Source organism: Tinamus guttatus, unplaced genomic scaffold (genome assembly GCF_059628265.1).
Source record: "Tinamus guttatus ecotype Peru unplaced genomic scaffold, ASM5962826v1 Tinamus_guttatus_pri_ptg000048l, whole genome shotgun sequence".
NCBI lineage: Eukaryota > Metazoa > Chordata > Aves > Tinamiformes > Tinamidae > Tinamus > Tinamus guttatus.
In genome coordinates this window covers 10,909,707-10,935,684 of record NW_028288582.1, presented here as the reverse complement: position 1 = coordinate 10,935,684, position 25,978 = coordinate 10,909,707, and the positions used below count along the sequence as shown (strand labels likewise).

General features: G+C 40.6%; 1 protein-coding gene across 2 annotated transcripts; it reads left to right on the top strand.

Moving 5' to 3' along the window:
- The first annotated feature begins 557 nt into the window (after nt 1–557).
- On the top strand, nt 558–25,445 carry BDKRB2 (bradykinin receptor B2). 2 transcript variants are annotated; one of them, XR_015914280.1, is made up of 2 exons: nt 558–638; nt 6,508–6,563. XR_015914280.1 is itself a non-coding variant. In XM_010214883.2 (2 exons), exon 2 carries the CDS (start codon nt 24,237–24,239, stop codon nt 25,380–25,382), a length of 1,146 nt encoding a protein of 381 aa, XP_010213185.2. In that variant the 5' UTR covers nt 580–638; nt 24,235–24,236; the 3' UTR covers nt 25,383–25,445. The 2 variants fall into 2 exon arrangements, 1 of the variants encoding a protein (XP_010213185.2); XM_010214883.2 differs by lacking the exon at nt 6,508–6,563 and adding an exon at nt 24,235–25,445 and having other exon boundaries at nt 580–638.
- Nucleotides 25,446–25,978: the final 533 nt, after the last annotated feature.

The following is a 25,978-nucleotide window of genomic DNA, read 5'->3' as shown; positions in this document are numbered from 1 at the left end:
CCTCAGGGAAAGTGTGGACTTATTTAAGCTTTACCTGAAACTTGTGTCAGTTCTGAGGAGGTTGAGTGGACAGAGACTCCTGCCAAGGAACAGTAACACTGTCTGCCTTGCAGAAATATAAGCAGCAGATTTCTCACATTGAAGAAAATATTTAAGATGGCAAATGAGGTATTTGATCCGCTCTGTTTTACAGATCCAAGTACCACGAGAGGCTGACCCAACTAACTTTTGATAGTGTCTAACAGCTGTAAAAAAATCACCATCAAGGAAATACAAACCAAGGTTCTGTGTGAGTGCGTGGATACATTTCTGAAGACTCATGTGCAAACACATGATTGTTTATATACACACAGTGGCACATGAATATTTTAGCTTGATTTGTATTGTTTATCACCCATAGTCGAACAGCAGTGATTTTCCTGGATACAGCGGACAAACTTTGCTTTTGAAGTTAAGTATCATAAGAGAGAAATCCAGGAATATGATGTCATCAAAAGGGGGATGAGCCTGTTCTCTTCAGGGAGGGGCAGAAAAGCAGAAGTTGGGCTCATGCACACAACAGAAAGGGCTTGGCTGCTCCCTAGCAAGCACGGCGTTTCACTCATTTGTACCTGCTCTGCGGTGCATTTGCAATCAAGGTACGTGTGTCTGCCTCTGCTTAATATGAAAAGTTCTCATTATTTATATTTAGTACAGCTTGCTGCTTTTTAGAAAAAAAACTTCTTGAATTCTTAATGTTCCTCATTCTCTTATAAAAGAGCCGATGTCAGGAATGTTTCAGGAATAAAAATTAATCGAATAATTGCTGCCAATGTAGTTTTGCAATTTGGCAGGTTTTGAAGAGGTGTGGCATTAGCAGAAACATAATTTATTTGAAGGTATCCAACATGCCAAAGACGGAAGGCTTTTCCCCTGCTGCAATGACTTCCCCTCAGTGTAAGGGCTATCGAGGGCATGATCTGATCTGTCAGGATCTCTTAATCTCTTTCATCACATCCTGGGTGTCCTTTCTTTTATTTCACAAAATAACTAGAAAGGGTGAACAGTTAACTTTGTTTTCAGTTCAGAAATTACCTATCAAGTAGTAGAGAAAAAACAGAAGGAATTCTTTCCTTTATGTCGGAGTATATCTCATTTTCTCTGTGTTTATTATTTCAACTGTAAACCTTGTGACGCAGGAAGTGTGTTTATATGTTTACATGTGTGCCTTATGCTGCTAACCTGTCTTGTCTGTACTGACTAAATGACAAAGATGAAGCCTTTAAAGTTTTGTCTTGTCTAACAAAAGTTTAGGGTGACCTTTAAACATCATTATCAGTTCCCTTCTAACATCTGTATGCAAATAAAAAAGTACAGTAGCAACATGACTGCATTTATCAGATGCTGATAAAAATAAGGGGCTTAGAACTAGAATTGTAATTAGAAGGATATAACTGAAAGACAAAAGGCTGAAATATACACTGTACAAATCTAGTTACTCGTTTTGTATTACTCAGTATACTAAGCAGCAGTCTTACCATTATAGTAATAAAAAGTTATACAGCAGCCTACACAAAAAGTGTTCAAATAGTTTATCATTAGAATCCTTGTTTTTAATAAATTGTAAGCAATCTTACCTACACAATTTCCTAAGATGATACTTTTATCTTGAAGAGCTGCACATTTTATCTTAAAGAAGACAGAGGAGAGATGGCTAGAAAGATATATGTTTCTAGAGTAGAATCTCTAAGATGAAAGTATCAGGATATTGGGTAACATCAGTCATGATTTCTATCTTCTCTGCTGCTCTCTGAAAATGTGCAAGAATAGAGAGAAAGGAAATCATCTTTTTGCCTAAGAATCATTCTTAGGTGAATCATTCAGGACTTCTCAATGTATTTTTCTTCACAGTTGTTAGGAATGAATAGCACAAACACAAAGAGAAGAGATGATTGTACCTAACTATGTCTTTGGAATATCAAAATCAGAGACACCTCCAGAAAAACTTTGTCAGATTTTCCACTGAGTCCCATACATGCTAGAACAGGACTGAGGGAATTAGTCAGAGTAATAATGTATTTCTTAATGAGTTAGAGTTTCCTGAATTAAGGATCTGATCATTCCACTAGGACACAGCTTTTAAAAAATCTCAGAGCTGTGTAATACTTTAAGTCCTTTTCAGGCAGAAGACAGAAGGAATTTAAGAAAAGTTTTAGGACACTGAGTGTGGAGACTGTTTAAGAATTTATTTCACTGTTTAAGAATAGTTAGTTTCTAATGGTCTCTTTTAAATGGAAAGGGTTGGAAGGCACTTAGGAACCCCAATCCCACCGCTGTCAAGGTGTACCAAGGTACATTAAAGTCCAATGAGTTTACCAGCGAGACAGGGGATCAGAAAATTCCAAGAGGAATTCCGAGAGGAATACTCAGCCGAAGCCGAGTCAGCAATCTAGCTGCAAATAGCTGTGGTTGAGTCAGTGCCCAAAGACTCTACTGTAGGATTTGGTTCTTTAGTTACAGCCTGTTAACCTAGAGTTACTCTGGCTATAAAAGTTTGGCTAAGAAAAAGATTTAGTGCTTACAATTATGTACCAGCCAGGCTGGGAGAAAACTTTTCATCTCTTATGGGTGTAAAAAGTATGGTAAATGCAAGCAGCAAGAAAGATTAGTCTTTAGAAAATGAAGGAAAACTTCCAAAAGCATAGAGACATGAGAAAGACTTTATTTATTTATTTATTTTAATCCTCTCAGTAACCAAGTCAGTAACAAAAGTACGCCCAAATTCACCCAAGAGGAGTCAAGGCGACTGCTGGGACACAACCACTTCAGCCATTCCCTGTTAGACTCCGCACTTAATGAGGCTGTGATTTCCTCTAGCAAAGTCTTCGGCAACGGTAACTGTTTATAATATTGTTGCTCTTTCTCTGCTTCCTCCTTCTCTCCTCACTCTCCTGCTGACATTACTTGTGCACCTGTGCACTGTGTTGCAGATAAGGGAAAGGTTAAATGTAACCTGGAAAGAAACTTTCCTTCCAGTACTTTGCTTATTTCTTTAGTTCATGAACAGGGTGGCCGTACAAATGGCTGCTATGGCAGCAGGAAAGATGTTGCTATGACACAAAAATGGTAACACACGGCAGGGCCGGGCTGGGAGGAGCAGAGCAGTATTTAAACTGGTGTCCCCTCGTAGGATTTCATCCTATTAGACCAAACGACCCACAGCAATGCTATAAGAATATCCACAGTGAACCCTGCACTGAGAAGTGATGAAGTTTGTCCATGGAGGTAGAGCAAAGCAGGAGACCAGCTTAGGATCTCAGTTGGACTCAGCTTCCAAGCAGCCATGCTGCTCTCTGCAGATGTAGATATACTGTTCCCCTTTCCTAGGTGAGGAGCTTTTAATAACGTAACACCACAAAGCAGCAAATGGGCAAGCAGGTTAAGAACGTGTGTAGCTGCTTGGTTAACGCAGCCACACAGGCTGCCTGCACTTACTCGGTGAGTGCAGAGCAAGCAACTCGCCACCAACTGCCCACCTTCGGGTGGATCAGAAGGCAGCGAGAGACAGCCTGCTGTGGCTGTTGAGGAAACACACCAGCACTGGCTGCTCGCTGGTGTTTGGTGGCTCTGGGGCTTTTCATGTCTAAGCCTGAAATGACACCAACCTAGCAAGCAACTAACCTGTCTAAAAATAAAATAAAAAATAAAGATATCATGCAGCATAAGAGTAGAGGTCAGTCTGAGTGCTTCCCAAGTGAACCATCCCACACTTCACTGATCCTTGACTGTATTTTTCCTTCTCCCTCACTGACTTGGACACTTGTGCAAGATCCAGTTCAGACATCTAAGCTCCCTGATGCAGCCTCCTGTGAGGTTGGATAAACACCCATATAAAGAAATCCGTAAGAACTGATGGCCAGGAATGGAGGAAAGGAGAGCAACCTTGTACTGCAACAGCCCTCAGATAACTGCAGTGGGAAAACAAGGAGAATGACAGCAACCTAGAAGGGGTACTGTAAACTCAGCCTCTGCCTGCTGCTGCCTTCGCATGGATGAAGAGGAAATTTACCCACCAGTGACTGTGAGCAGTGCTTGGCAGTACTAGTAGTACCCTGGGACTGAGAGGTCCAGATCATGGTCCAAAACTCGACTGTAAACCCCAAAGAGCTGAGGAGTTAAATACTGGAGAACAGATGCTGGTGGGACACAGACCAAACAAACACAGCAGTAACACTCACTGCCTGTGGAGGCTGAGACAGAGCTGCTACATGAGAAACGTTGCTAAAATGGGTCAGGTCTCCCAGCAGAGGTGTTTCCTAAAAGGTGCTGCATTCCCTCGGAGTGACAGATTTTTCTTACTTCCCTGCTGTGCTGTTTACTCTCTTACCCCACCATATGCTAACTCAATTGGATTTTACAGGGTCGCACTTGTTTTTGTGATCTCTCCAAACAGATCTGATCATTGAGGTTTGCAGATGCACCCGTAATGAGCTTTGCACATTAAGTACACGAACATGTTCATAATGATTCAAATAAAGGCAGGCTCCAGGTTACGATTAATTCTAGAGAATGGAGCTGCCAAAGCACAGAAAACAGTTTCTCCCAATCACTTTATCTGAGCGTACAGGTAAACTCTACAAAAAAGGGAACAAGCTACGGATAGACATGGAGGTCTCTTTGATACTAACACAAATGTACCTGTGTGTGAAGAGGCAGACCTAGCTGCAGGTGTTTTTCTTTCTGCAGTTTTTCTGCCCTGGCAGATGGAGCACATTGGGGGCATGGGGACTTGTGTCTCTGCAGGTGCTCCTTTTCTTTGCAGTGTCCGTGTAATTTCCTATCAGCTAACTAATTCCCTGAAAGGCCATGGGGCACAAAGCAGGGGCAGCAGGTTACCTTCCAGGAAGAGTGATTTGATCTCTTTTCCCACAACACATGCAGCAAAGCAACAGCACAATCACTTCCTGACAAACTACTACAGATAAAGCAAACCAAAATCGTTTCATAAGTGTTTCATCAGTACACCAAAAGTGTTTCATCTTCTGAGAATTTTTATGTAAAAGCATCCGTAAAGTCTTCACGATTCAAAACTAGGACCTGATCCTTAAACAAGAATTGGGAAGACAGACGTATTGCTGCATGTCACTCAGGTTTCGATTAGCTCCATAAGCACCTCTCGTCTCCTCCTCAAGTAGTCTTTCCCTATCTCAGGCTGTATTCTGCACGTTCTCTATTAACTGGGCTTCTGCCATTGAGCCTTGCTGAAACCTCTGGTCAGCAGTGTAACACAGACAACATGGTGACCCCTGCAGAGGGGTCCTAACTGGTAGACTGGGACAAAAAACAAGCCAAGAAGCCAGCTGAAGAGAAATAAAAAGTGATAGAATTAACCACACAGGATAAATCCTAGGCTGAAGTGAGTGGTCACAATGCCATCAGCATCAGCACAGTATTAACTTATAACAGATGAGGTTTTACAGATGTGTTCATAGAGATGAGTAATTTGCTTATTGATAATCTGCCAGCCGATCATGTAGGGTAGCCACATCCCTTTTCTAGCTTGAATTCTGGTCCAGGAATCAGAGATAGGACCTGTTTTCCTAGCAGTGAAATCAGGATACACAGTGCTGTATCACTGAAATGCTTCTTTTACACTGTTCCCAGCCAGGAAAGTCAGAAAATTATGCAGTGGGTGTGCCATTAACTATCCTCACAGGATTCCGTGGTGGGCGATCCACAATATGACCCAAGACAGATTCAACTTCCACAAATGTACAGCTTAAGCTGGATGTTGAATTTCATCCAACAATTCTTACAACTAATATAACAAATGTCATCAAGCTATTTATTATAATGGCCTGATATCCTTAAAAATGCATGATAGCTGAGCTCAAGGATAGAAGCTTATTTCTTTAGACTGAGCCATGTAAATTAAATCCTTCAGACCCATGTTCGTATTCTGAAGAGCTCTTGCACATCTTCCTTGTGCAGAATCTGGCCTTACCCTCCTCCAATTAGCTCACAGAGGGCTGCTCTGCACAGCATCACCCACAAGGTTGTACTGCACAGTGCTGCCTACTGCTTCCAGGACCGGACACTGGAAACACAAACCACTTTATCCCAGAGTAAGCTGCAAAATGGCAAGCACACAGTTTGTGGCACTAGAAGTGACCAGGAAATGTTTGCTTTGTGGAAATTCTCTCTTCTCTCTCTCTCAATACATACATATACAGACACACGCAAAGATACAGCATCTTGAGAAGTAAAATACATGTTCAACTTCACATGCATGCTATAAATTCAGACCTGAGATGGGGTGATCCAAGAAGAGGCTTCCATCTTCTCTATTATCTACCACTTACTTTCTGTTCTCCACATTTTTACTTCTATGAAGAGATCAAAGATAATTTTCATCAGACATTTCTGATGTTTCCATTTATTAGGCTCAAGAATGCTTTGCTTGTTTTTTCTTCTCCTTTGCTTAGGCAAAGAAGCTTTTTGTTTGCTTGTTTGTTGGTTTAATTCTAGTCAATGCTGAAATTCCCAAGTCATGAGGATCTGGGACATGAGGATCTGTCTCATGGCAGATATGCAAGCAAAAGCAGTTATTTCTCAAAGGCCTTCATTTCTTGTAGAGATTTATAGTAAATAAAAGAGTTGAGTAATTAAGCTGGACTAGCAGTGGTTTAAAAATAAAGCATTTTCCAAACAGCCCTGATTTTTTTTAATAGGTGAGTTGCAAGTTCATTTTCCAAGTGACACTACTCCAAACTGAATAAATGAATCAAATATAAAGGTGGTTCCTGAATGGCTGACATATTGTTCACAGAAGATTCTAATTTATAACATATGCATTTAAAAAAGGAATATGTCCAGGCATGTTGCATAAGACAATTGTGTGCTCACACCTTCTACTCACATCATTTCTTTGAGGAGACTTCTTTTTTTTCATTAGACGAGTCACTTTATCACCAAGAAATCCCTGCCAGATCCAGCTCAGCAAAAGAAAAACTTCCCAGAATTAAAAGGAAGGAGAATTAACAAAGTGGAGCCAGTCTTCTGTAGGTGTTTCCTGAAATGTTTTAGAAACATAAGTCTTTTTTGGAAATGCAAGAAGACAGCAATCTGTTTTCTTCCACACAGACATAACCTATAAATTGCATTTTGAACCATGAGCTCATAACTGTGCAGTAAAAGACATTTGAAATTTTATTGTGCTATACTTTGCATCACGTATTGCATCTGATTTACTGCATAAGCAGTTTCCACCATGTGTTTTCGTCTGTTTTAAAGGGGAATTAAATTAAATATATTCATAAGTTTTGGGTTAGAATGAATTCTGGTCAGATAACTAAAAAATTAAAGAAAGGACTGACTTTAAATATTATATTCAAACATTTAAAATTCTGGACTGCTTTGAAATTATAATAAAGTAAGAATCAAAACTGTGTTAAGGATCTATGCTTTACACTAATTTGAATGAAAAACCCAGACAAAATGTTCGTAACTTTGGTATAGACCTAAGTCGGACTGGAATCCTTATTTATTCTTTGTTTTGTATACTTTTGTGGAAGCTAAAACTTTCCTTCCTTCCTGACTTCCTGCCTTCCTTCTCTCCTTCCCAGTGGCAGCATTTCTTTCCTTTAGCAGTGTTTGTGTTCTTTTCCAGAGCTCATGTCTGCTTATTTTCTCCTCGTTTGTTCCTGTCCTGACACTCTGCCACAAGCCTTTCTGCCTGCTACAGAAAACTGTCGCCTGCAATACTGTATAGCGCTTTTTGTTCTACCATCATTATAAAAGCCATGGTACAAAGTTCAAAGGTGACATGACTAACTCACAATACCAGGGCAAAATTATCAAGGCTGGTGAGAAGACAGTGTTTCTGTTCCTCCAAAAACAAAAATAAATAAATAAAGAAAAGAAAAGAAAAGAAAAGAAAAGAAAAGAAAAGAAAAGAAAAGAAAAGAAAAGAAAAGAAAAGAAAAGAAAAGAAAAGAAAAGAAAAGAAAAAAAAAGAAAAAAAAGGAAGCAGTATATAATTTAATTCCCATCAGGAATTAACACAGAACTCATGTACAAAAGAATTCTGTGTGGGAATGGGTATCACAGAATAGGCTTTTGAAACAGATATTTTCCTCCTTCAGGAAGTGACTGAGGGATAAGCTGCAGAGAGTTGATATCTTTCACTCTTGCTTTTCTGGAGCTGCTCCACTTTGTAAAGATAACTATTTAGTTGGTCAGACAGAGCTAGAGTGAATCAAGGACTTGAATCCAGGTTTAATACTAAGATGTTGGCTGTCTGTCTGTATGGCTCTTCCTTTGTTTAGGATCAGAAATAACATCTTTAAAACCTTTCTTTTTAAATTGCCCAAATCTTTTTGAAAAAAATCTTGTTATGGGTGTTGTCCTAGATTTTCATAAAACTAGAGTGCAATATATCCATTACCTACTGTGACTATCAAGGTAATTGCAACACAATCTGAAGTTCACTATAATGACTCACAAGCATAGGATTTCAAATAAATAGGTATTACCTCTTTTTTGAGAGGAAGGAGCCATCCTCTTCAATGTACAGACTGTGGTAATTTTTAATCCTGTTTTCTGAAAACTGACCTCTTTCCCATTGCAAATGCTTACTATGTTGGCTGAATCAGGAGCAAAGCCATGAAAATAATATGAAATGACTGTCCCAGCTGTTCAAGGAACAGTATAACAGGCTGTTATGGTTATTAGCCTAAGTTATTAAGCTGAGAAGGGCAATGAAAAATGGCTTTCTGAAATTTATCATGGAAGAAGCCAAATGAATCGCATTCTAGGCTTCCTCCTGAGAAGAGAGTTCACCAGTGGTTGCACTGTTATACTCTGCATTTAGGAACACTCAAGAGAATATGAAATTAAAAAATAAAAACACCCAACCTTCTTAGTAAAGACCACCTCCTATTTGGGCAATAAGCATCTTCTGCTTGTACTGCTTTCCATGATGCCAACCAATAATGATGAAGATCATTCACGAGGGTATTCACAGGGAAATCCAAGCTTTTGAGATGGCTGAAAAAAAGAGCTTATAGCTTGGTGTGTACTTTGGGATGGGTATACAGCTCTTGTCTAAGACTTTATTAAGGGGCCCATGTAGTAGAGATGATAGCCTGAATACCCTGGATAAATTCTATCTTCTCTAAATTCTACCTCCGTGAAGTTAATAAAGTAATTTGAAATGAACATTATATAGTTAACCCAAATTTCTAGCCTATTCTGCTGCCAGAGCCCAATAATGTAGTATAGTACAGGCTGGGGACTGACCTTCTGGAGAGCACCTCTGCAGAGAGGGACCTGGGTGTCATGGTGGACGACAAGTTGACCATGAGGCAGCAGTGTGTCCTCGTGGCCAAGAAGGCCAATGGGATCCTGGGGTGCATTAAGAAGAGCGTCTCCAGCAGGTCGAGGGAGGGGATCCTGCCCCTCTACTCAGCCCTCGTGAGGCCACATCTGGAGTATTGTGTCCAGTTCTGGGCTCCACAGTATAAGAGGGATGTGGAGCTGCTGGAGAGAGTCCAGCGTAGGGCCACAAGGATGATCAGGGGCCTGGAACATCTGCCCTATGAGGAGAGGCTGAGGGAGCTGGGCCTGTTCAGTCTGGAGAAGAGAAGGGTGAGAGGGGACCTGATCAGTGTCTATAAGTACCTCAAGGGAGGCAGCGAGGAGGATGGTGCTGGCCTCTTTTCAGTGGTGGCCACCGACAGAACTAGAGGAAATGGCCAGAAACGGAAGCATCAAAAGTTCCACAGGAACCTAAGGAAAAATTTCTTAACAGTGAGGGTGACAGAGCACTGGAACAGGCTGCCCAGAGAGGTTGTGGAGTCTCCTTCTCTGGAGATCTTCCAAACCCGCTTGGATGCAGTCCTGTGCCACGTGCTCTAAGTGACCCTGCGTGTGCAGGGGGGTTGGACTAGATGATCTCTAGAGGTCCCTTCAAACTTTAAGCATTCTATGATTCTATGATTCTTATGTGGTATTCGTGCCCAGTAATGCACAATTACTCAGTGAAGTAGTTTGTATACCTCCTTTGGTGGAAGGCATTAGGGCATTATTACTATTTTATAGAGAGGACACAAGCCTGTGATGTCCTCAGAAGACTCCCTTCACCAAGGAATCCTCTGCTTGCACAGCAGCGTACAGCCGAGTAACAGAAAAAGTTGCTGTGGCTGAAACATTTCCAGCTGCTGGTGAGGATGAGTATTTGTAGTTGGGGACAGTATTACAGTTTCGAACATCCTTTATGTTGCCATACTGTGCAATAAAGCCCGAACCAACTCTAGAGTAAAACAATCAGTTATCTATGCCACAAAAGCAAGTGGGAAAAAAAAAGTGTCTTTCAAGGAAATGGCTGATAGAGTTTAGTCACAGCAACCAGTCAGCCATACATACCATGAGCTTCCAGTGTTTGTTATTAGGGACTTTCAGGTGCGACCCTGTGCCACGTGCTCTAGGTGTCCCTGCTGGAGCAGGGGGATTGGACTAGAGGATCTATAGAGGTCCCTTCCAACCTCAACCATTCTGTGATTCTGTGATTTTCTCATAAAGCCACACTTGCAAAAGTCAGTGGTGAAAATATGAAGCAAATCCTGTGTTATTTTAGTTACTCTTGATAGCAGTGCAAGCACGACAGTGGTTCGAAGTGACAGAGATGGCAAATCCCTAGCCTTTCTCTAAATGGGTGCTACAATGCTTCCAAGGTGCTAGAAGCAAAGTGCTTTCAGGGCACAGAGCCAGTTCATCTGAAAGGCAAATCTCTCCATAAAGTATTTAATACACAAAGAGAGCAGCACTGCGAATGCTATTTGGCCATTAGACCTTTACATTCTGCCTAGTCATGAGAACGGATAAGCTGCTGCCCAGGGAGAAGGGCTGTATTTCAGCTAAGAGAAAGGTATGGCCACACTGAACTGAACAGGTCTGCTGTACTTAAAGAGTAACGTTAAGAAGCACAAGTGATTTCTTTTTAAGAGAAGTTTTGTATACTGCTGAACAACTTTACTAACATAGAGTTCCACTACAGCAAGGCAAATAAAGCAACATGAGTTGATACGTCTTCCTGGGGAATATAATTGCTTCAAAACTTACATTATTTTTCCTCTTACTATTCCATGTCATTGCTCTGATTATTAATATCTTCTAGTGTTTTCTGTAGGATATTCCTATTGTTCCCTGTAATTAAGATATTAGACTATTCATGGCATACTTCATCAGTGCTCCCCTACTCTTCACATTGAAATCAACTTCTCTGTGGAGAAGGACCTGGGGGTCCTGGTGGATAACAAGTCATCCATGAGCCAGCAGTGTGCCCTTGTGGCCAAGAAGTCCAGTGGATCCTGGGATGCATTAGGAAGAGTGTTGCAGCAGGTTGAGGTACGTGAGCCTGCCCCTCTATTCAGCTCTGGTATGGCCACATCTGGAGTGTTGTGTCCAGTTCTGGGTTCCTTCATACAAGAGAGAACCAGAGGAGAGAGTCCAGCAGAGGGCTGCAAAGATGATTAGGGAACTGCAGCATCTCTTCTGTGAGGAAAGGCTGAGACAGCTGGGCCTGTTTAGCCCAGAGAAGAGAAAACTGAGAGGGGATCTTATGAGTGTTTACAAATATCTTAAGGGAAGGTGTCAAGAGGATGGGGCCAGACTGTTTTTAATGGTGCCCAGCAACAGGACGAGAGTTAATGAGCACAAACTGAAACACAAGAAGATCTGTCTGAATATGACAAAAAACTTCTTCACTGTAAGAGTGACAGAGCACTGGAACAGGCTGCCCAGAGAGGTTGTGGAGTCTCCTTCTCTGGAGATATTCAAATCTCACCTGGATGCAACCCTGTGCCACGTACTCTAGGTGACCCTTGAGCAGTGGAGTTGGACTAAATGATCTCCAGAGGCCCCTTCCAACCTCAACCCTTCTGTAAGTATGTGATATTTCCAAGACAATGATATGGGGGAGATATTATCCAGCTAAGCAGCAAGCCAGGTTTTCTTAAGCATAAATTATGTTAATTTATCACCTTTTGCACAGCAACAGAGTTAACATTGAGTGCAAGTTCTATGAGGTTGAAAAATGCGAGCAAAATATTATCTGATCATTGCCCCTATTGGCAGAAGCCATTTTAGCTTTATACTAGTGAGTTCTGTTAATCTTGGCAGACAATACCAAGCTTTGGGTATACTGCAAACCAGGTCCATTATTATTTTTACATCTTTCCACTTAGCAATCAGCAGGGCTCCAGACAGCACTCTCTCCCTTCCTCTCTACCTGTGTGAACTGCTAATGTGCAATGGCATCTGACCTACATCTGCCATCTCCTCTCCATTTTCCTCAGCATCTCCTCTGCCTTTGAGAAAGAGAGCCACTCGACCTCAAAGCTGGGTTGAATGGGAATCCTAAACCAGTGCACTTTGAGATATGTCTCACTTTGGAATTGCTTAAAACACTAGCCTAGCAAAGTGTAGCACCTTTCCCAGTTATATTATTGATGCAAGGTAGCACTGCCTTCAAAGATACCAAAGAATTTGAGAAGGGAGGAGGCAAGGTTAATGCCCCCTACAAAGTTCAACTCTCTACTCTGCACCTTACCAAGTATGGAATAATAAAAAAAAATCATTGTAGATGACATATGATGATTGAGTGAGCAGGAAACCAAAGATGAGAAATCATCCCTGGCAGCAGAAAGATGAATCCTAAACTCAAGATTTCCTATAGGCCAGTAGACCTCACCCCAACACCTGCTAATCCTGGAACTAGACTCTTCTGCCCAGTGATAGGACAAGAGGCAATGTGCACTAACTGCAACACAGTTCTTATGTTCAAACCCATATGAACAGGAGAAAACAATTCTTTGCTGTGCTGGTGGTTGAACACTGGAACAGGTTGCCCAGAGTCTCTATCCCTGGAGATATTAACAGCTCACCTGGACATGATCCTGGGCAACCTGCTGTGGGTGACCCAGCTTGAGCAGGGGGTTGGATCAGATCATCTCCAGAAGCCCCTTCCAACTCCAACTATTCATTGCTTTTCTGACTTGGACATTGCAACAACTCAGCATGCACTAGGAGAGAGAGGAGGGGCTAAAAGAGTGAAGATTGAAATATTGGAAGCCTAATAACTTTTGATGTTTTTGCAAATGGAAGAATCAGATTCATGCCACTGCTTCAACAATTATATAAGTATTTACACTCATCCAAAGTGGTTTCATTGTGAGAAATAGTCTTGATCCACATAATTCAATGACCTTGTAGCTTCTTACTATTCAGACCTGAGCTCTAGACCTTGCTCTGAGAGCATAAACTTAGAAAAATGTCTCTCACCTCCCCAGTGCCTACAAGGAGATGAACAAATGTGTCTTGTGCTTCATTAACACCTAGAGTTAAGAGCTTGCTGTACTTCATTCCTTTCCAAGCATATACCATGTTGAGAAAGCTGGGCATGGAAAAACAGTAAGTCAGCTCAGCTTAAAACTTCTCAAAAGCATTTGAATGTGCCTGGAAATGTGTGATGGGGGAGGAAGGATAGAAGTGACCATTTGCAGGATACTTTGGTAGGTCTTGAATTTATCTTCCTTCTACAGTCACAAAATACAATGGTAAAGGTTGCTGAACAAGTACCAAAAGTTCTTCTACTGTGTTTGCTAACCGATCATGTGTGAAAGAGAAGTGAAAAGCTGCATAGTATTAACAAAAAGGAAAACTTTAGATAAACAAAACACAAAACTAGTTATTCACGTCTAGGCTTAAACACAGACAACTATTGCTGTAACACATCTATGTATCATATTTTCACTTCTTCATGGCTCCACTGTTACTGATGTCATGCAGTTTTATTGTCAAACACTTCCAGGTTTTAGGAGCAGATTTATCATGGGGGAAAAATAGAAAAAGATGGATTTATCCTAATACTTCATTCCTTTGTCCAAACTCAATCTTGCCATGATGTGCCTCAAAACAGACCTAGAAGTGCATTCAAAGGATTCTTGTCTATTAATTTGCTTATACTTTCACCTGTGGCTTAGGTCCCTTTTTATTTTAATGAAACCCTGATGTAGCCTCTCTCTGCAAGAACATTCTCATTCAGTTATCAACAATGGCAGTCCTTTTTTGCAATGTTTTTTGAGACTCAGAATTCCCATACAAAGGTTTCACTGCTCCAAAGAACAGTTCTACAAGCTAATATACAACCGGACAATGACTAATCTTTATAATACCTTGCCAGTCATTTCTGAGCTCTAAAACTTGCTATTTCACTCATCATGAACTGTAAATAAATCATGTATACTCATAAGAGCTCATCTGAGGTTTTTTTTCCCAGGAACAAGAGATCTAAGAGGCTGAATCCACTTGCATTTCTAAATTACTCCCTGTGAAATTACTGCTAGTGAACAATACTATAATGCATCCCATTTACACATATTACAACAGGAATGATAGTTCATCAAGGCAGTACATTTCTAACTAAATATATGTTTTCTCTCTTCCATACTTCAGAGAAGAAGGGGAAATGTTTCAGCGAAGAAAAAAGTTTAAGGTATTTCTCAGTGAATATTTTCAGCTTACACTGCTTTTGAGATAGTTATGAAAGGCTTAAAGGCCTTAAGGATTGGCTTTGAATCAACCTTAGGGAACAGAGCATTCTCTGAAAGAGAAGGAAGGCTCTATGGACATGCAGATTTTAAAATGAATGTGTAGAGGTACATTTTTTTTTCTGTTTGTTTTGCCTATAGCTAATACCTTTTGTGAGAAGAAACACAAAACAGGAAAACCAAAAACTTTTGCCTTTAGCTCTTCTGCTTTAACCGTTGCCAAGATACCGGAGCTTTACATAGCATTCTCATTCTCCCAAGAGACAAGAAACAGAATTTTCCTTAAAAACAGCACTACACCAATGAACCACTAAGCTCCAATATACTGAACACAACACCAGAGTCCTATTAAATTTCAAATAGTGACCTAAGCCTTTTCTAATGTTCAAATTCTTTAAAACCAGAAGATTATATTTCAACCATTTCTTCTGGAACAAATCAGTAGCTTCTCTTTTTTGAACACTTAAAACCTGGACTGTTTTAAGTGTCTCTCTTTCACAGGGGATTTTCTTCCATATCTTCCTTTGGTATAATTCTGCATTTCATTTTATAACTATAATGCTGTCTTATTTTATAATCCCTATAATGCTCTATTAAACCCAAACATTTGCTAGTTTCACAGTAGAGTTACGCCCTCTACCTTAATGCTAAATGTCAAGGGACAGAGATGTCCCAGAAGTGTCTGTGAGTGTTTCAGACACCCCAGAGTATCATGCTTTAGCGCAGAAGGTCATCTCTCAGAGGTCCTGAATCATGTATCAGTCCCATGTAGACGTCTCAGTTTCCAAAATGCCCGTATTCAAACCTTTCAAACACGTGGCGGTGGCTCATATATTTTTCTCTGCTCCTTACACATCCACTGAATCCATCAGGAGTTCTAGTGAATTGCTGCATGTGACCAAGTTGTCCATTAACCGCTTAGATTTCTAATTAATTTTCTGTATGTTCCTCCTGCTTCGTTGAATAAATCTCTCTGCTTAAGACTTCCAGAGCTTTCTCTCTCTGCCTCTCTCTCTGTATCTCTCTTGGCTTATCTTTCTTTTCTAGTTACCTAAAAAGGTAGCTGAAGTAAAGATTGTAAAGGTAAATGGAATAGCACATATTGTTATACTATACGAATATATACCTTTTGAATATGGCCCCAAGATCCCACGGAAACAAACAAACGCCTAGAAACAGAAGACAGAACCCAACACATCCGAGCTGCCAGCACTTACTCCTCAGCCGCTCGCTGTGCAGGTTCCGCTTTACTGACATTCCAGTTCCCTCCTGCCTTCCCACTGAAAATCCCAGATAATACAAGTCAACTTTTTTCCACTTATTTCTATGATTTGGATGAGCCAGTGTTGTGTCCTGACACATAAAAATACGATTTTGGCGAAGTCCAATTCCTACACTGTTTTCAGCAAAAATTCTGGTAACTTACTAGGGAAACTCAGTAAAAGAGGGTTTCTTGTTACTCAGGGTCCAATTCTACTTTCTGTGTTTTTTTTTTTTTTTTTTATAAATCCAACTGAACACTTGAATTCTTACCATGAGAAGCACAAATTAAGGATTTTAGGATAACTCAGGTTGGAAGAGCCCTCAGCATGTCTCCAACTTCTGGCTCAACATGGGGTTAGCTAGCATGGGATCAGACCAGGTCACTCAGGGCTTCATTCAGCTGAATCTGTAAAACTACCAAGCACGCAAGCAAAGAAGGCTAGAATCTGACTGAATTCCCCTCTGGTAGCCGAGCCAGAAACTGTTACAAAGTTCCTCTTTTGGGGGGCTGATGCGCAACTACTTTAGGGAATACAATTGTCTGGATTACCTTCCTCTCCTACCTTTAAAAATGATAAAGAAGTTTATGAAAACCAAACATAAATGCACTCGGGTTTATTTTGAGTTCAAATAGATTGACAGCAGTTTACTGGCTGGAGAAAATTAAGAATTCTCCACCAAATGTTAAAAACTACTATTTCCCAGTTCTGAGGAAATAAAATTGCTGAACTAAAACTCTCCGCTCTTTCAGAATGGCAGTAATATCAAGCTTTGGTGACCTTCATTTTTAGTAGAACAGTTTGTCGGGCGTTGCTGGCATCAAATCAGAAAACAAACATGGACAATGACCTAAACACCACCACCACATCTGGACTAAATCTAAACTTGCACTGTTAATAACGAGACTGGCATTTTTACATGTATAATTATATTATCTTCTCTATTTCCATGTGGTCCAGCTCTTTCTGCCGCTTACAAGCTCTCATAGCAGTTCAGCAGTTCTGCTCTTTCCCATCTCAGCTATAATTACTTTGCTCAGATAATACCTTTTATCAAAAGAATTGCCACAGTTGTTGATGGGATACATAAACATACCAAGTTAACTGTGGATTTTACAGGATGAGTATAATACTGGAAGGTCTAAATTGAGTCCTTCACGGATTTTGTTTCGGGATTAATATGCTATGCAAGGTGTCTAGCTGCGCTTGATCGGGTTGGTGCTCTTTCCACATCTTTCTTTGGGTCTTTGAGATAGATACTATCAGAATTGAGCGGCCTTCCTCTCCCTGCCTGCAGGAACATTTCTGTTCTCACCTTAGACTCATCATTATCAAAATAACTTCTTCACCAGAACAATTGTTTTTCCATTTTCCTAAACATAATTGTAGTAAGTTACTGCAGTAATCATTAAGTTGTTTAAGGTTCTTCTAAAGGCAATAAGAGGAGTACAAACAATTCCACTGAGCTTGGATTAGATGAAAACAGGATACTCAGTACAATGGGAACAGATGAGAAAGGTGCTTTTTTCAAGAAGAAAATGTTCAACGAAAAGCAGGATAAAATAAAAGCTCTGAAAATAACTCTTACAGAGAAGGATTGGCATTTATAAGGACATCTTGCCTGTATATTTTCAGACACCAAATTCCAAAAGCAAGAGTCCACCACAGAAGATAACCTGAATCTTGCAGTGCACCTTTGGGCTCCTGATGACCATAGTTTCTAGTATGATAACTTGTCACACGGGCTTCTGTCCCGCTAGTCATCTAAGTGAGGAGTTAAAGGAGAAAAAGTCCATTGAGAATATTTTGTTATAGCTTCATACTCAGTTAAAAACCAAAACAGCTCCCTTTCACTCACAAACACACATCCTAGACTCTAAATCTCCTAAACTGTTACACTTCTTGATCAACAAACCTATGTCAAATGGTCACAAAAGAGGCAATTTATGGGAAATTTTTTAGCCTCTTAACAATTTTTTGAGTTACCCAGTTCTACTTCACATCCTCCTGAGAAAGCAGAGGCCATATGTGCCAAACGTGCGTAGAGTCTGCAGGGACAGGCTTTCTTGCTTGCACAGTGTCGCACAGAACCACGCTTACCAACAGCAGCTTTTAAAGTTATTTCTCATTTCACGCACAGCAGCTCTGTCAGCTAGATCCCTTTTTGTTTTCATGGCTTTGACAGCCTCTCTGTTTCATTACTGTAGTTTTTTGTATAGGCACCCATGTTTTGTTATTTATTTCTGTAGCTGATCTGTCTTCTAACAAGGCACCATTTCTTGTGTCAGAATAAGGCAGTGCCCCTATCTGTGTGCAGCCACTCACTTGAAAACCTCTTTGTGCTCCTAACTTTTCTGCTCCTCCACCTTCCACACCCAGCAGTATTGGCAAACCAGCTTCACTTTACAGCAGTATTGACAAGAATCCCTGCAAAACCAGAGCTAGGGTCTTCATATTTCTGGCAGGAATGTCACTTTGCTTAGGTTACAAGGTACCTTTGCTGCATATTCCAAACACTTTGGGGGCTTGGGCACAATCACAAGAGAGCATCGTTTGCATCTTTACTTTTGCCAAGCTGCCTAATGTACTGAGAGCAGCTTCTCAGGCTAATTCATGACTGGGATTATCTCACTTCTTGTCTGTCCCTACCTCTGCTTTCTTGGATATGCTTGTGCCTTCATGCCTTAAAGTACCTGCTCTTTAGGCAGGCATTACCTTTATTTTCAGCCTGTTTTAAGCCTGTACCACTGGCGTCTTGTTTTAAAGCCTGAAATGATGAAAATCTTTTCTGACTGATGAAAAACATCAGTGAAGTGATGTTCTGGTCCAGGCACCAGGCTCTTAGATACTACCACAAAATAGGCAACGCGCAACCGATCTCTGCATATATCAGAGCAAAGGATAGTTGTTCAGGGGAATAGAAGAGGCAAAAATGGACCCCATACAGTCCCACGAAGATTTTAATTTCCTGGCAGAGGAGGAGAGATTACAAAAACTTACCTGAAGTGGCCTGTATGAACCCTGGCACGGAGTAATCATTAGGATTTTCCTTTTTATTTCAGGGAATACAAACCACCTGGAGGCAGAAGTAGCTTCCACAATAGCAATTGTCCATGTGCTGTTGTCCACATGATGCTATTTCATTTTGAATAAATGCCATTCCTGTGAGTTCATTGCATGTATCCAATGAATGTGGAATTAAATTAACCCAGGGAGAAAGGGGAAATCAGATGTATCCTATAAAAACACAAAGATGATTGTAACTGTAATGGTTTCGGTGTAATGACTCTGGAGGCCTTAGTGATATTCTGGCAGTATAACCGTGTCCTAGCATGTCTGGCATTTTAAACAGTGAGAGGAATAAATTGATGAATCTGTCTCAACCTCTTTTTATCTCTGTTAAAGTTCTCTTACAGGTATGTCTCTTCTTTCGCTTATCTGAAAGCTAAGAAGTAGTAATTTATGTACAAGATCTTTCAGTTGTTTCACTAAGCAAACAAAACTAGAATAATAGTAAAAATATTTATATTTCATTTTTTTAATTAAAAAAAATGTTCTCTACTACTTATGTTGATGCAATTAAACAAGATCTAGAGCAGGTAAGACTTCCCAAACACAACTTTGTAGATATATCTTGCTGATGAACAAAAAAGTCTTTGAACAGGGCATCAGGGTTTCTGATGAGGGGAAAGCTTATTTTTATTTTTCAGGGGTGGAGGCGGAGGAGTCCAAATATTTCTTAAATTGTAGAGAATTAAATGTGAAAGATTTAAATCTGAAGGATTTAAAGGCAATTAAATCTTCCTTCATACCGCCAGCAGCAGCTTATTGGTTCCCCACATTAGCTCCATGACCCAAAGCATGACACTGGCTAATTATCGCTGCCAGGACAAAATCTATATAAATGTACTTAACTGTACCCAAGAAGATACGCATTTTTCTCTGCACAGCGCTGCTATACATGATCACAGTAAGTGGATGCCCGGAGGTCCTTGTACTGCACTCTGTGGCTCTGAGTGGGCAGCCACAATTTTAAACTTCTCTGAGCAGCTTTCGCAGCCCTCCCTTGCTCTGCTGAGGAATTCAGACTGCATCAGCTGAGGAATTCTGGGAACCCAGCATGCAAGGAGAGGTGCTAGGGACCACAGGTGGGATTACTGCTATGTTCCTATAAATGTGTTCAGGTTTTGTGAGAACAGATGTTTCTTTCCTAATTCAGCTTTCCTAGTCAGAAATACATGAGCATGGACCCAGTAGCACTTCCAGAATCACAGAAGGGTTGAGGTTGGAAGGGATCTCTGGAGATCATCTAATCCACCCCCCTGCTCAAGCATGGACACCCAGAGCATGTGACACAGGGTGGCATCCAGCAGGTTTTGAACATCTCCAGAGAAGGAGACTCCACAACCTCTCTGGGCAGCCTGTTCCGGTGCTCTGTCCCCCTCGCAGTCAACATTTTCCTCATATCCAGCTGGCGCTTCCTGTGCTTCAGTTTGCACCCACTGCCTTCTGTCCTGTTGATGGACACTGCCGACAGGAGTGCCCCAAGCGAAGAAGCTCACGCTTCTCCAGCCACAGCCATGCTGCAGCTCCTGTGCTGCTAGCAGGGAGCCTCGAGCAGGACATCCCCACATGCCTCTCCAGCCCCTTTTGGTTGCCACTTTTCCTTAAATCCACCTGTGCAGAGTGCCACACGCTCCCTGGCCAGTGGTGGATGGGTCACACCAGCCGGAGACGTCTACAACCATCTGCAACTGGCTGCAACTGGCTGCAACCAGCACAGGGAAGGTCATGGCTGCCTCCCACACAAGGCACCAGGCAGCTCCTGCCAGCCACACTCTGCCTTTTCTGCCCAACATTAGGACATCAAAAAATATATTTTGGAGCTAGATAAACGAGGATTACGTCCAAGGTTTTGGTGTCCTGGTGGAGGAGGTAACTAATCACAGGAGAAGTGATTGCCAGGGAATTCAGTCTGCAACGGAGTTGCCTCTCCTTCAGAAACAGTCCTGATGGATTGCCTCAGCTGGGCAATAAAAATGTCATACAGACTCTCTTAGGAGCCCGGTTTTACACATTAGGCCTGCCTTGCACTTCACAGAAAGTGTTTAGAGAGCATGTGTAAACAGGTCACCTCACTCCCTTTTCTATATCATGTGTGTCTAAATCATAAGTTATTCCATAAGCACATGGTTTAAATGAGGTTGCTGTGATGCTGAGAACAGCACCAAGCACAGCATTTAAATACACTTATATTCATTGTGTGAGGTGCTCTGGGAATACTCTTTAGTGCACTATACCTTATGCACAGGCACATTTCTGCCAAAGCTCTAGAGAAAAACTAGAACTAAGAGCAAGGTGGAAAGTCGCTGGGATAACCATCACTGGACCAACTCCATCCTGATTGCAGCCCTGCACACTCCTCATCTATAATAGAAATATATATATATATATATATAATGCTAAAGCACTGTCTTTCTAGAGATTTCTGTTTTTAAAAAATAATCTAAAATTGATTAATTGTAGGAAAAAAATATGAATCACTGGCCATTTTCTGAACTATTTTCTATGTCTGGCTGTTGTTTTTCTACTAGTCATAATTGTGAGGAAAAGGCATAGAAACTGCGGACTATTTCATGATCTTTATGACTACTCTGTGAATTACTAATGGTGGTTTATTAAATATGTACATAAGTCCAACCCCAAAGTAAGCCTTGCTGGTAATTCATAGCTTACTACCAGCAGAACAAACAACTTCTGTTAATTGCATCTCCCTACAGAACTTTTATTCTCAGATGTCCTTTTTTTGATCATCTGTGTATTGCTTCCTCTGTGTATTTACAGCAGAAAGGGAGAGCAGACACAGAAAGAGATTTTAAACAGCTGTTTGCAGTTTGATCCACATCTGGAGGATAATAAAGGATAAGAAGATTATAAGATACTTCCAATATGAGCTTGTCAAGAATAAAGTTGTGTTAAGCTCTTACAATCTGGCTAATGGATAAAGCAGAGGCAATCAGTGAGGCATATCTGGGTCCAGTGAGGCTTTTGGTATTGTTCTATATTCCAGTGTGCTGAAATACAAACAAGTAAAATCACAGAAAAAAATGCATTAGCTGTAGCTGCTAGACCTGGAAGAGTAAAAAGACAAGATCTGTATCCAAGACACTTAAAACCTGCAGTAGTTACTCACAACTGGAAGATGAACAAAAAATATAACTGGAAGATGAAAACGGAACATATATTAGATTATTGCCAGTGTTAAACAGCAAGCATTGAAGGTGGTGTTTGCTTCCCACACAGAAAAATAGACCTAAAAGTTTCAGTCACTAGTGTCACCAAAAAATACAGATCATTGGAGGGGCTTCTACAGTGTGTAGACACACAGGCTGCATGACACAGGCTTCACCAACCCATTCTCCAGCTGCTAGTTGAAAAAAACTCCGAGATCAAAGGACCACAGTGTCTCAAGACTGAGGTGGTTCTAACAGTGATAATATTAAAAAGAGGGAGGAAAGATGCTAGAAAATGGAGATTATTCCTGCTGTTAGCAATGGGCTTGAAAAATTCTATTTACAAAAGACTGAACTTGGAGAATAAGAATATTTTGATTGCTGCCCAACTTATGCAAATACTGTGCTTTGGCTGCTCAAATTTTGAAGAACTGTTGCTGATGTTTTGTGCTCATTAATTAATTTTTAAGTTGGCTTATCTGTCCTTATTTTTAGTCCCACTCGCCCGTTTTATTCAGTTGACCTATCCTGCCTGACATGTATGTTATAAATTCTGTAGAACAGGTACAGCCTCCTTTGTAATTGCCTTTATTGCGCTTAGTGCAAAATGATCTTGATCTTTTCTTTTCATTCCCAAGCACTACCTGCTTAATGAGTAATAAATACACAAAATATTACCATCATTTATCAGTAATTCTGCATCCAACAGATGTCTATTTACATACCCAGCATTGACATGTCTCAACAGCAAATGTAGCAACCAGAATACAAATGAGAACTTCATCCTTCCAGGAATAACAAATATGTCCCCTTTTACTGCCAATTTACCAGCTGGATCAGACAAATGTCTTAATTAAAAATACATCAGAAAGGCTTCCAATCAAAGCATATCATAAACACTAATATTTTAAAAACCTGAAAAAAAGACAAACAGTATTTCTCTCACTTAGGCCAAACAGCTGTACACACAGATCTGTAAGACAAGCTTGTACTTGCACTTGATGTGTGCTTGTACTCTCAGCACACATCACCTCGGAAACTGAGCAGCAACAACCACAGTTAACGTTTTAAAGACAACATCCTGAAGCTGGACACTCACCTTCTGTTTCACCTTAATAACACTTAAGCACATACCTAATATTTATGCCCTTATATAGCTTCCTGAAAGACCTTAAGATGTTCTGATCCATACTGTTTTTTACAGTTTAGCATCATGTTTTCAGATTGCATTCTCACTGATAAATTAGCCCAGTGCAATCGGACTGCAAGATGGGTCCTTGCTTACATGATGTCCACCATCTTTACCAATCCACCCTCTATGGAGTTCGTTAAAAATAAGTGCCCTTACCAAAGTTGCACCATTCGTCTCCTTTGTGACTTGCCTGAAGAAAGAGATGTAATGCAGATACAGAAGTTCACAGGTGATTTCAATGAGACATCAAGAAAGCTTGCAAATTGCAAAGAAAGCTTGCAAGAAAGCTTGCAAGAAAGCAAGAAAGTCTGTAAGTTGCAAAAGCCCACTGCAAATCAGGTTCTTATTTCTGAAGCATCTTCAGCAAATACATATTCTTGCTTCTCAGTGCAAACCAGAGCTGTAAACTGAATGACTTTTGATAGTCATATTTTGGAAAAAATAGGTATGTATGAGGAGGAAATAGCACTGAATTCTGTCAAATCCTTGCTTTACAAGACTGAATGTGAAATGCCACAAACCTAGCACCTTACAAGTAGCAACAGAGGCTCAAAGATTAGAGAAGACCTTTAGGAGACTATGATTGTTGATACACAAAGATAAGAAAATAGCCATAAGCTTCTTCAAGAGATGAAAAACAAAATGCTTGATTCTAGGGAATAAAGACCAATAAATGTTCTCTCTTCCCGTTTCAGTTCTGTTTAATAAAGACAGTGTCTGTTGTTTCTTCAGCACTCTGTTTCACTCGCTTGAGTTTAGCCCACACAGCCCATAGCAGTTCACTCTGTTAACCCTCTGCAAGTATAGAGAATCTCTATTCCAGGATGAGAGGGCAAGCCATGGAATTGTAGATCTGTTCAGAGTCACGCTTTTTGTGTGAACTTTTCTTACTGAATCTTCTGCAGCAATCAGCCAGATGTAGCAATCTCTTTTCATCTTTTTTTTTTTTCTCTGCACAGAAATGGTTTCCATTGCAACAGAAAATATTACTCAACTTTACAACGCTATGACCACCCCAGAGCTCAAAATGAATCTGGCAGATTTCCACAATGCTTCAGGAGTGTATCAAACAAATGGATCTGGATGCATAGATTCAGATGCCTGGAACTGGCTCTACACATTTCAGCCTGGATTCCTCTGGTTTATATTTATTCTGGGAGCAATAGAAAATGGATTTGTCCTCAGCGTCCTGTGTTTCCACAAGAGTCGCTGCACGGTGGCTGAAATTTACTTAGCAAACATGGCTCTTGCTGACCTGATGTTAGTCTGTGTTCTACCTTTCTGGGCCATTACTATTTCTAATAAGTTTGAATGGCCTTTTGGCCTATTCCTCTGTAAAGCCGTCAACTCAATTAGTTACATGAACTTTTATTCTAGCATTTATTTTCTGACACTAGTAAGCATCGACCGCTATCTGGCCTTGGTGAAAACCATGTCTCTTGGACGGATGCGACGAACTGTCTGTGCCAAATGGAACAGCTTCATAGTCTGGATGTGTGCATTGCTCATATGTTCTCCTACAATCATGTTCCGAAATATACGGTATTTTGAAGAATACAATATCACGGCCTGTTCCCTTGACTATCCAGCCAACTACTGGCACCCTATAAACAACTGCCTGCTTAATATTGTGGGCTTTGTGATCCCACTCTGTGTAGTTGCCTATTGCACCATTGAAATCATCAAGGCCTTACGAAGTAATGAGTTACAGAAACTCAAGTTAATCCAGACAGAGAGGAGAGCCACTATGCTGGTCCTTGCTGTGCTTTTTCTGTTTATTATTTGCTGGCTTCCATTCCAGATCAGCACAGTAATCGACACAGTCTCTTATCTAACAGACACTTTTGAATGCCTCGGAGACATCAATGCAATAGTGACCCAGGTAGCAACGTACTGTGCCTTTAGCAACAGCTGCTTGAACCCAGTCCTGTATGTTATTGTAGGGAAGCACTTCCAAAAGAAGGCTGTGGAGTTCTATAAGGACTTGTTCCCAAACAGGTGCAAAAAATCACAGTCTGTGAAGATGGAAAACTCCCTGGACACTTTAAGAACTTCTATTTCCAGTGAATGCTCAAGGAAAAAGTCAGTTGTCCCATTACCACGATAGCACACTTTGGTCTTTACAGAGAAAAACATAAAACTTCTAAAGTGTAAGCCGCTACTAATACCCATGTGCTACGGGTCCTGAGCATAAATGTGTGACAGCATTCATTGTTTGTGAGGAACCAATGGTTGGATCTTAATGCAAACTCCACTTAGATACCTGCTTCTAAAGCTATCTTACGTTTGTCATGGTCACAACATACAATGTGGTATATTTACATTTTCATGACTGATTTATATTAGCTGGCATCATTATTTGAAATGTTTGTATTTCTAATGAATATAAGTGGCTGGATGTACATACAGTTCTCTAAAAAGAGTCCCAGGATAGAAGCTACTGTCAAGATTATGTGACTACTTATGGTACCCATACAGTTTGTATGACTACTTTTTTGATAGGAGGGACTCATATTTAAATAAGTTTCTGGAAATCTTGTAAGAATATGATTTTTAGGAGTTGCCATCTTCCATACCACTTCCTTCCGCTGCTCAGTCATCCAGAACAATTTTATTTGACTGACAAACTGAGCCTTTATGCAACTACTCTGCAAGCAGAGGTTATGTCAGCTTTTACGCATGGAATGTAACTTAGTCAAAGTC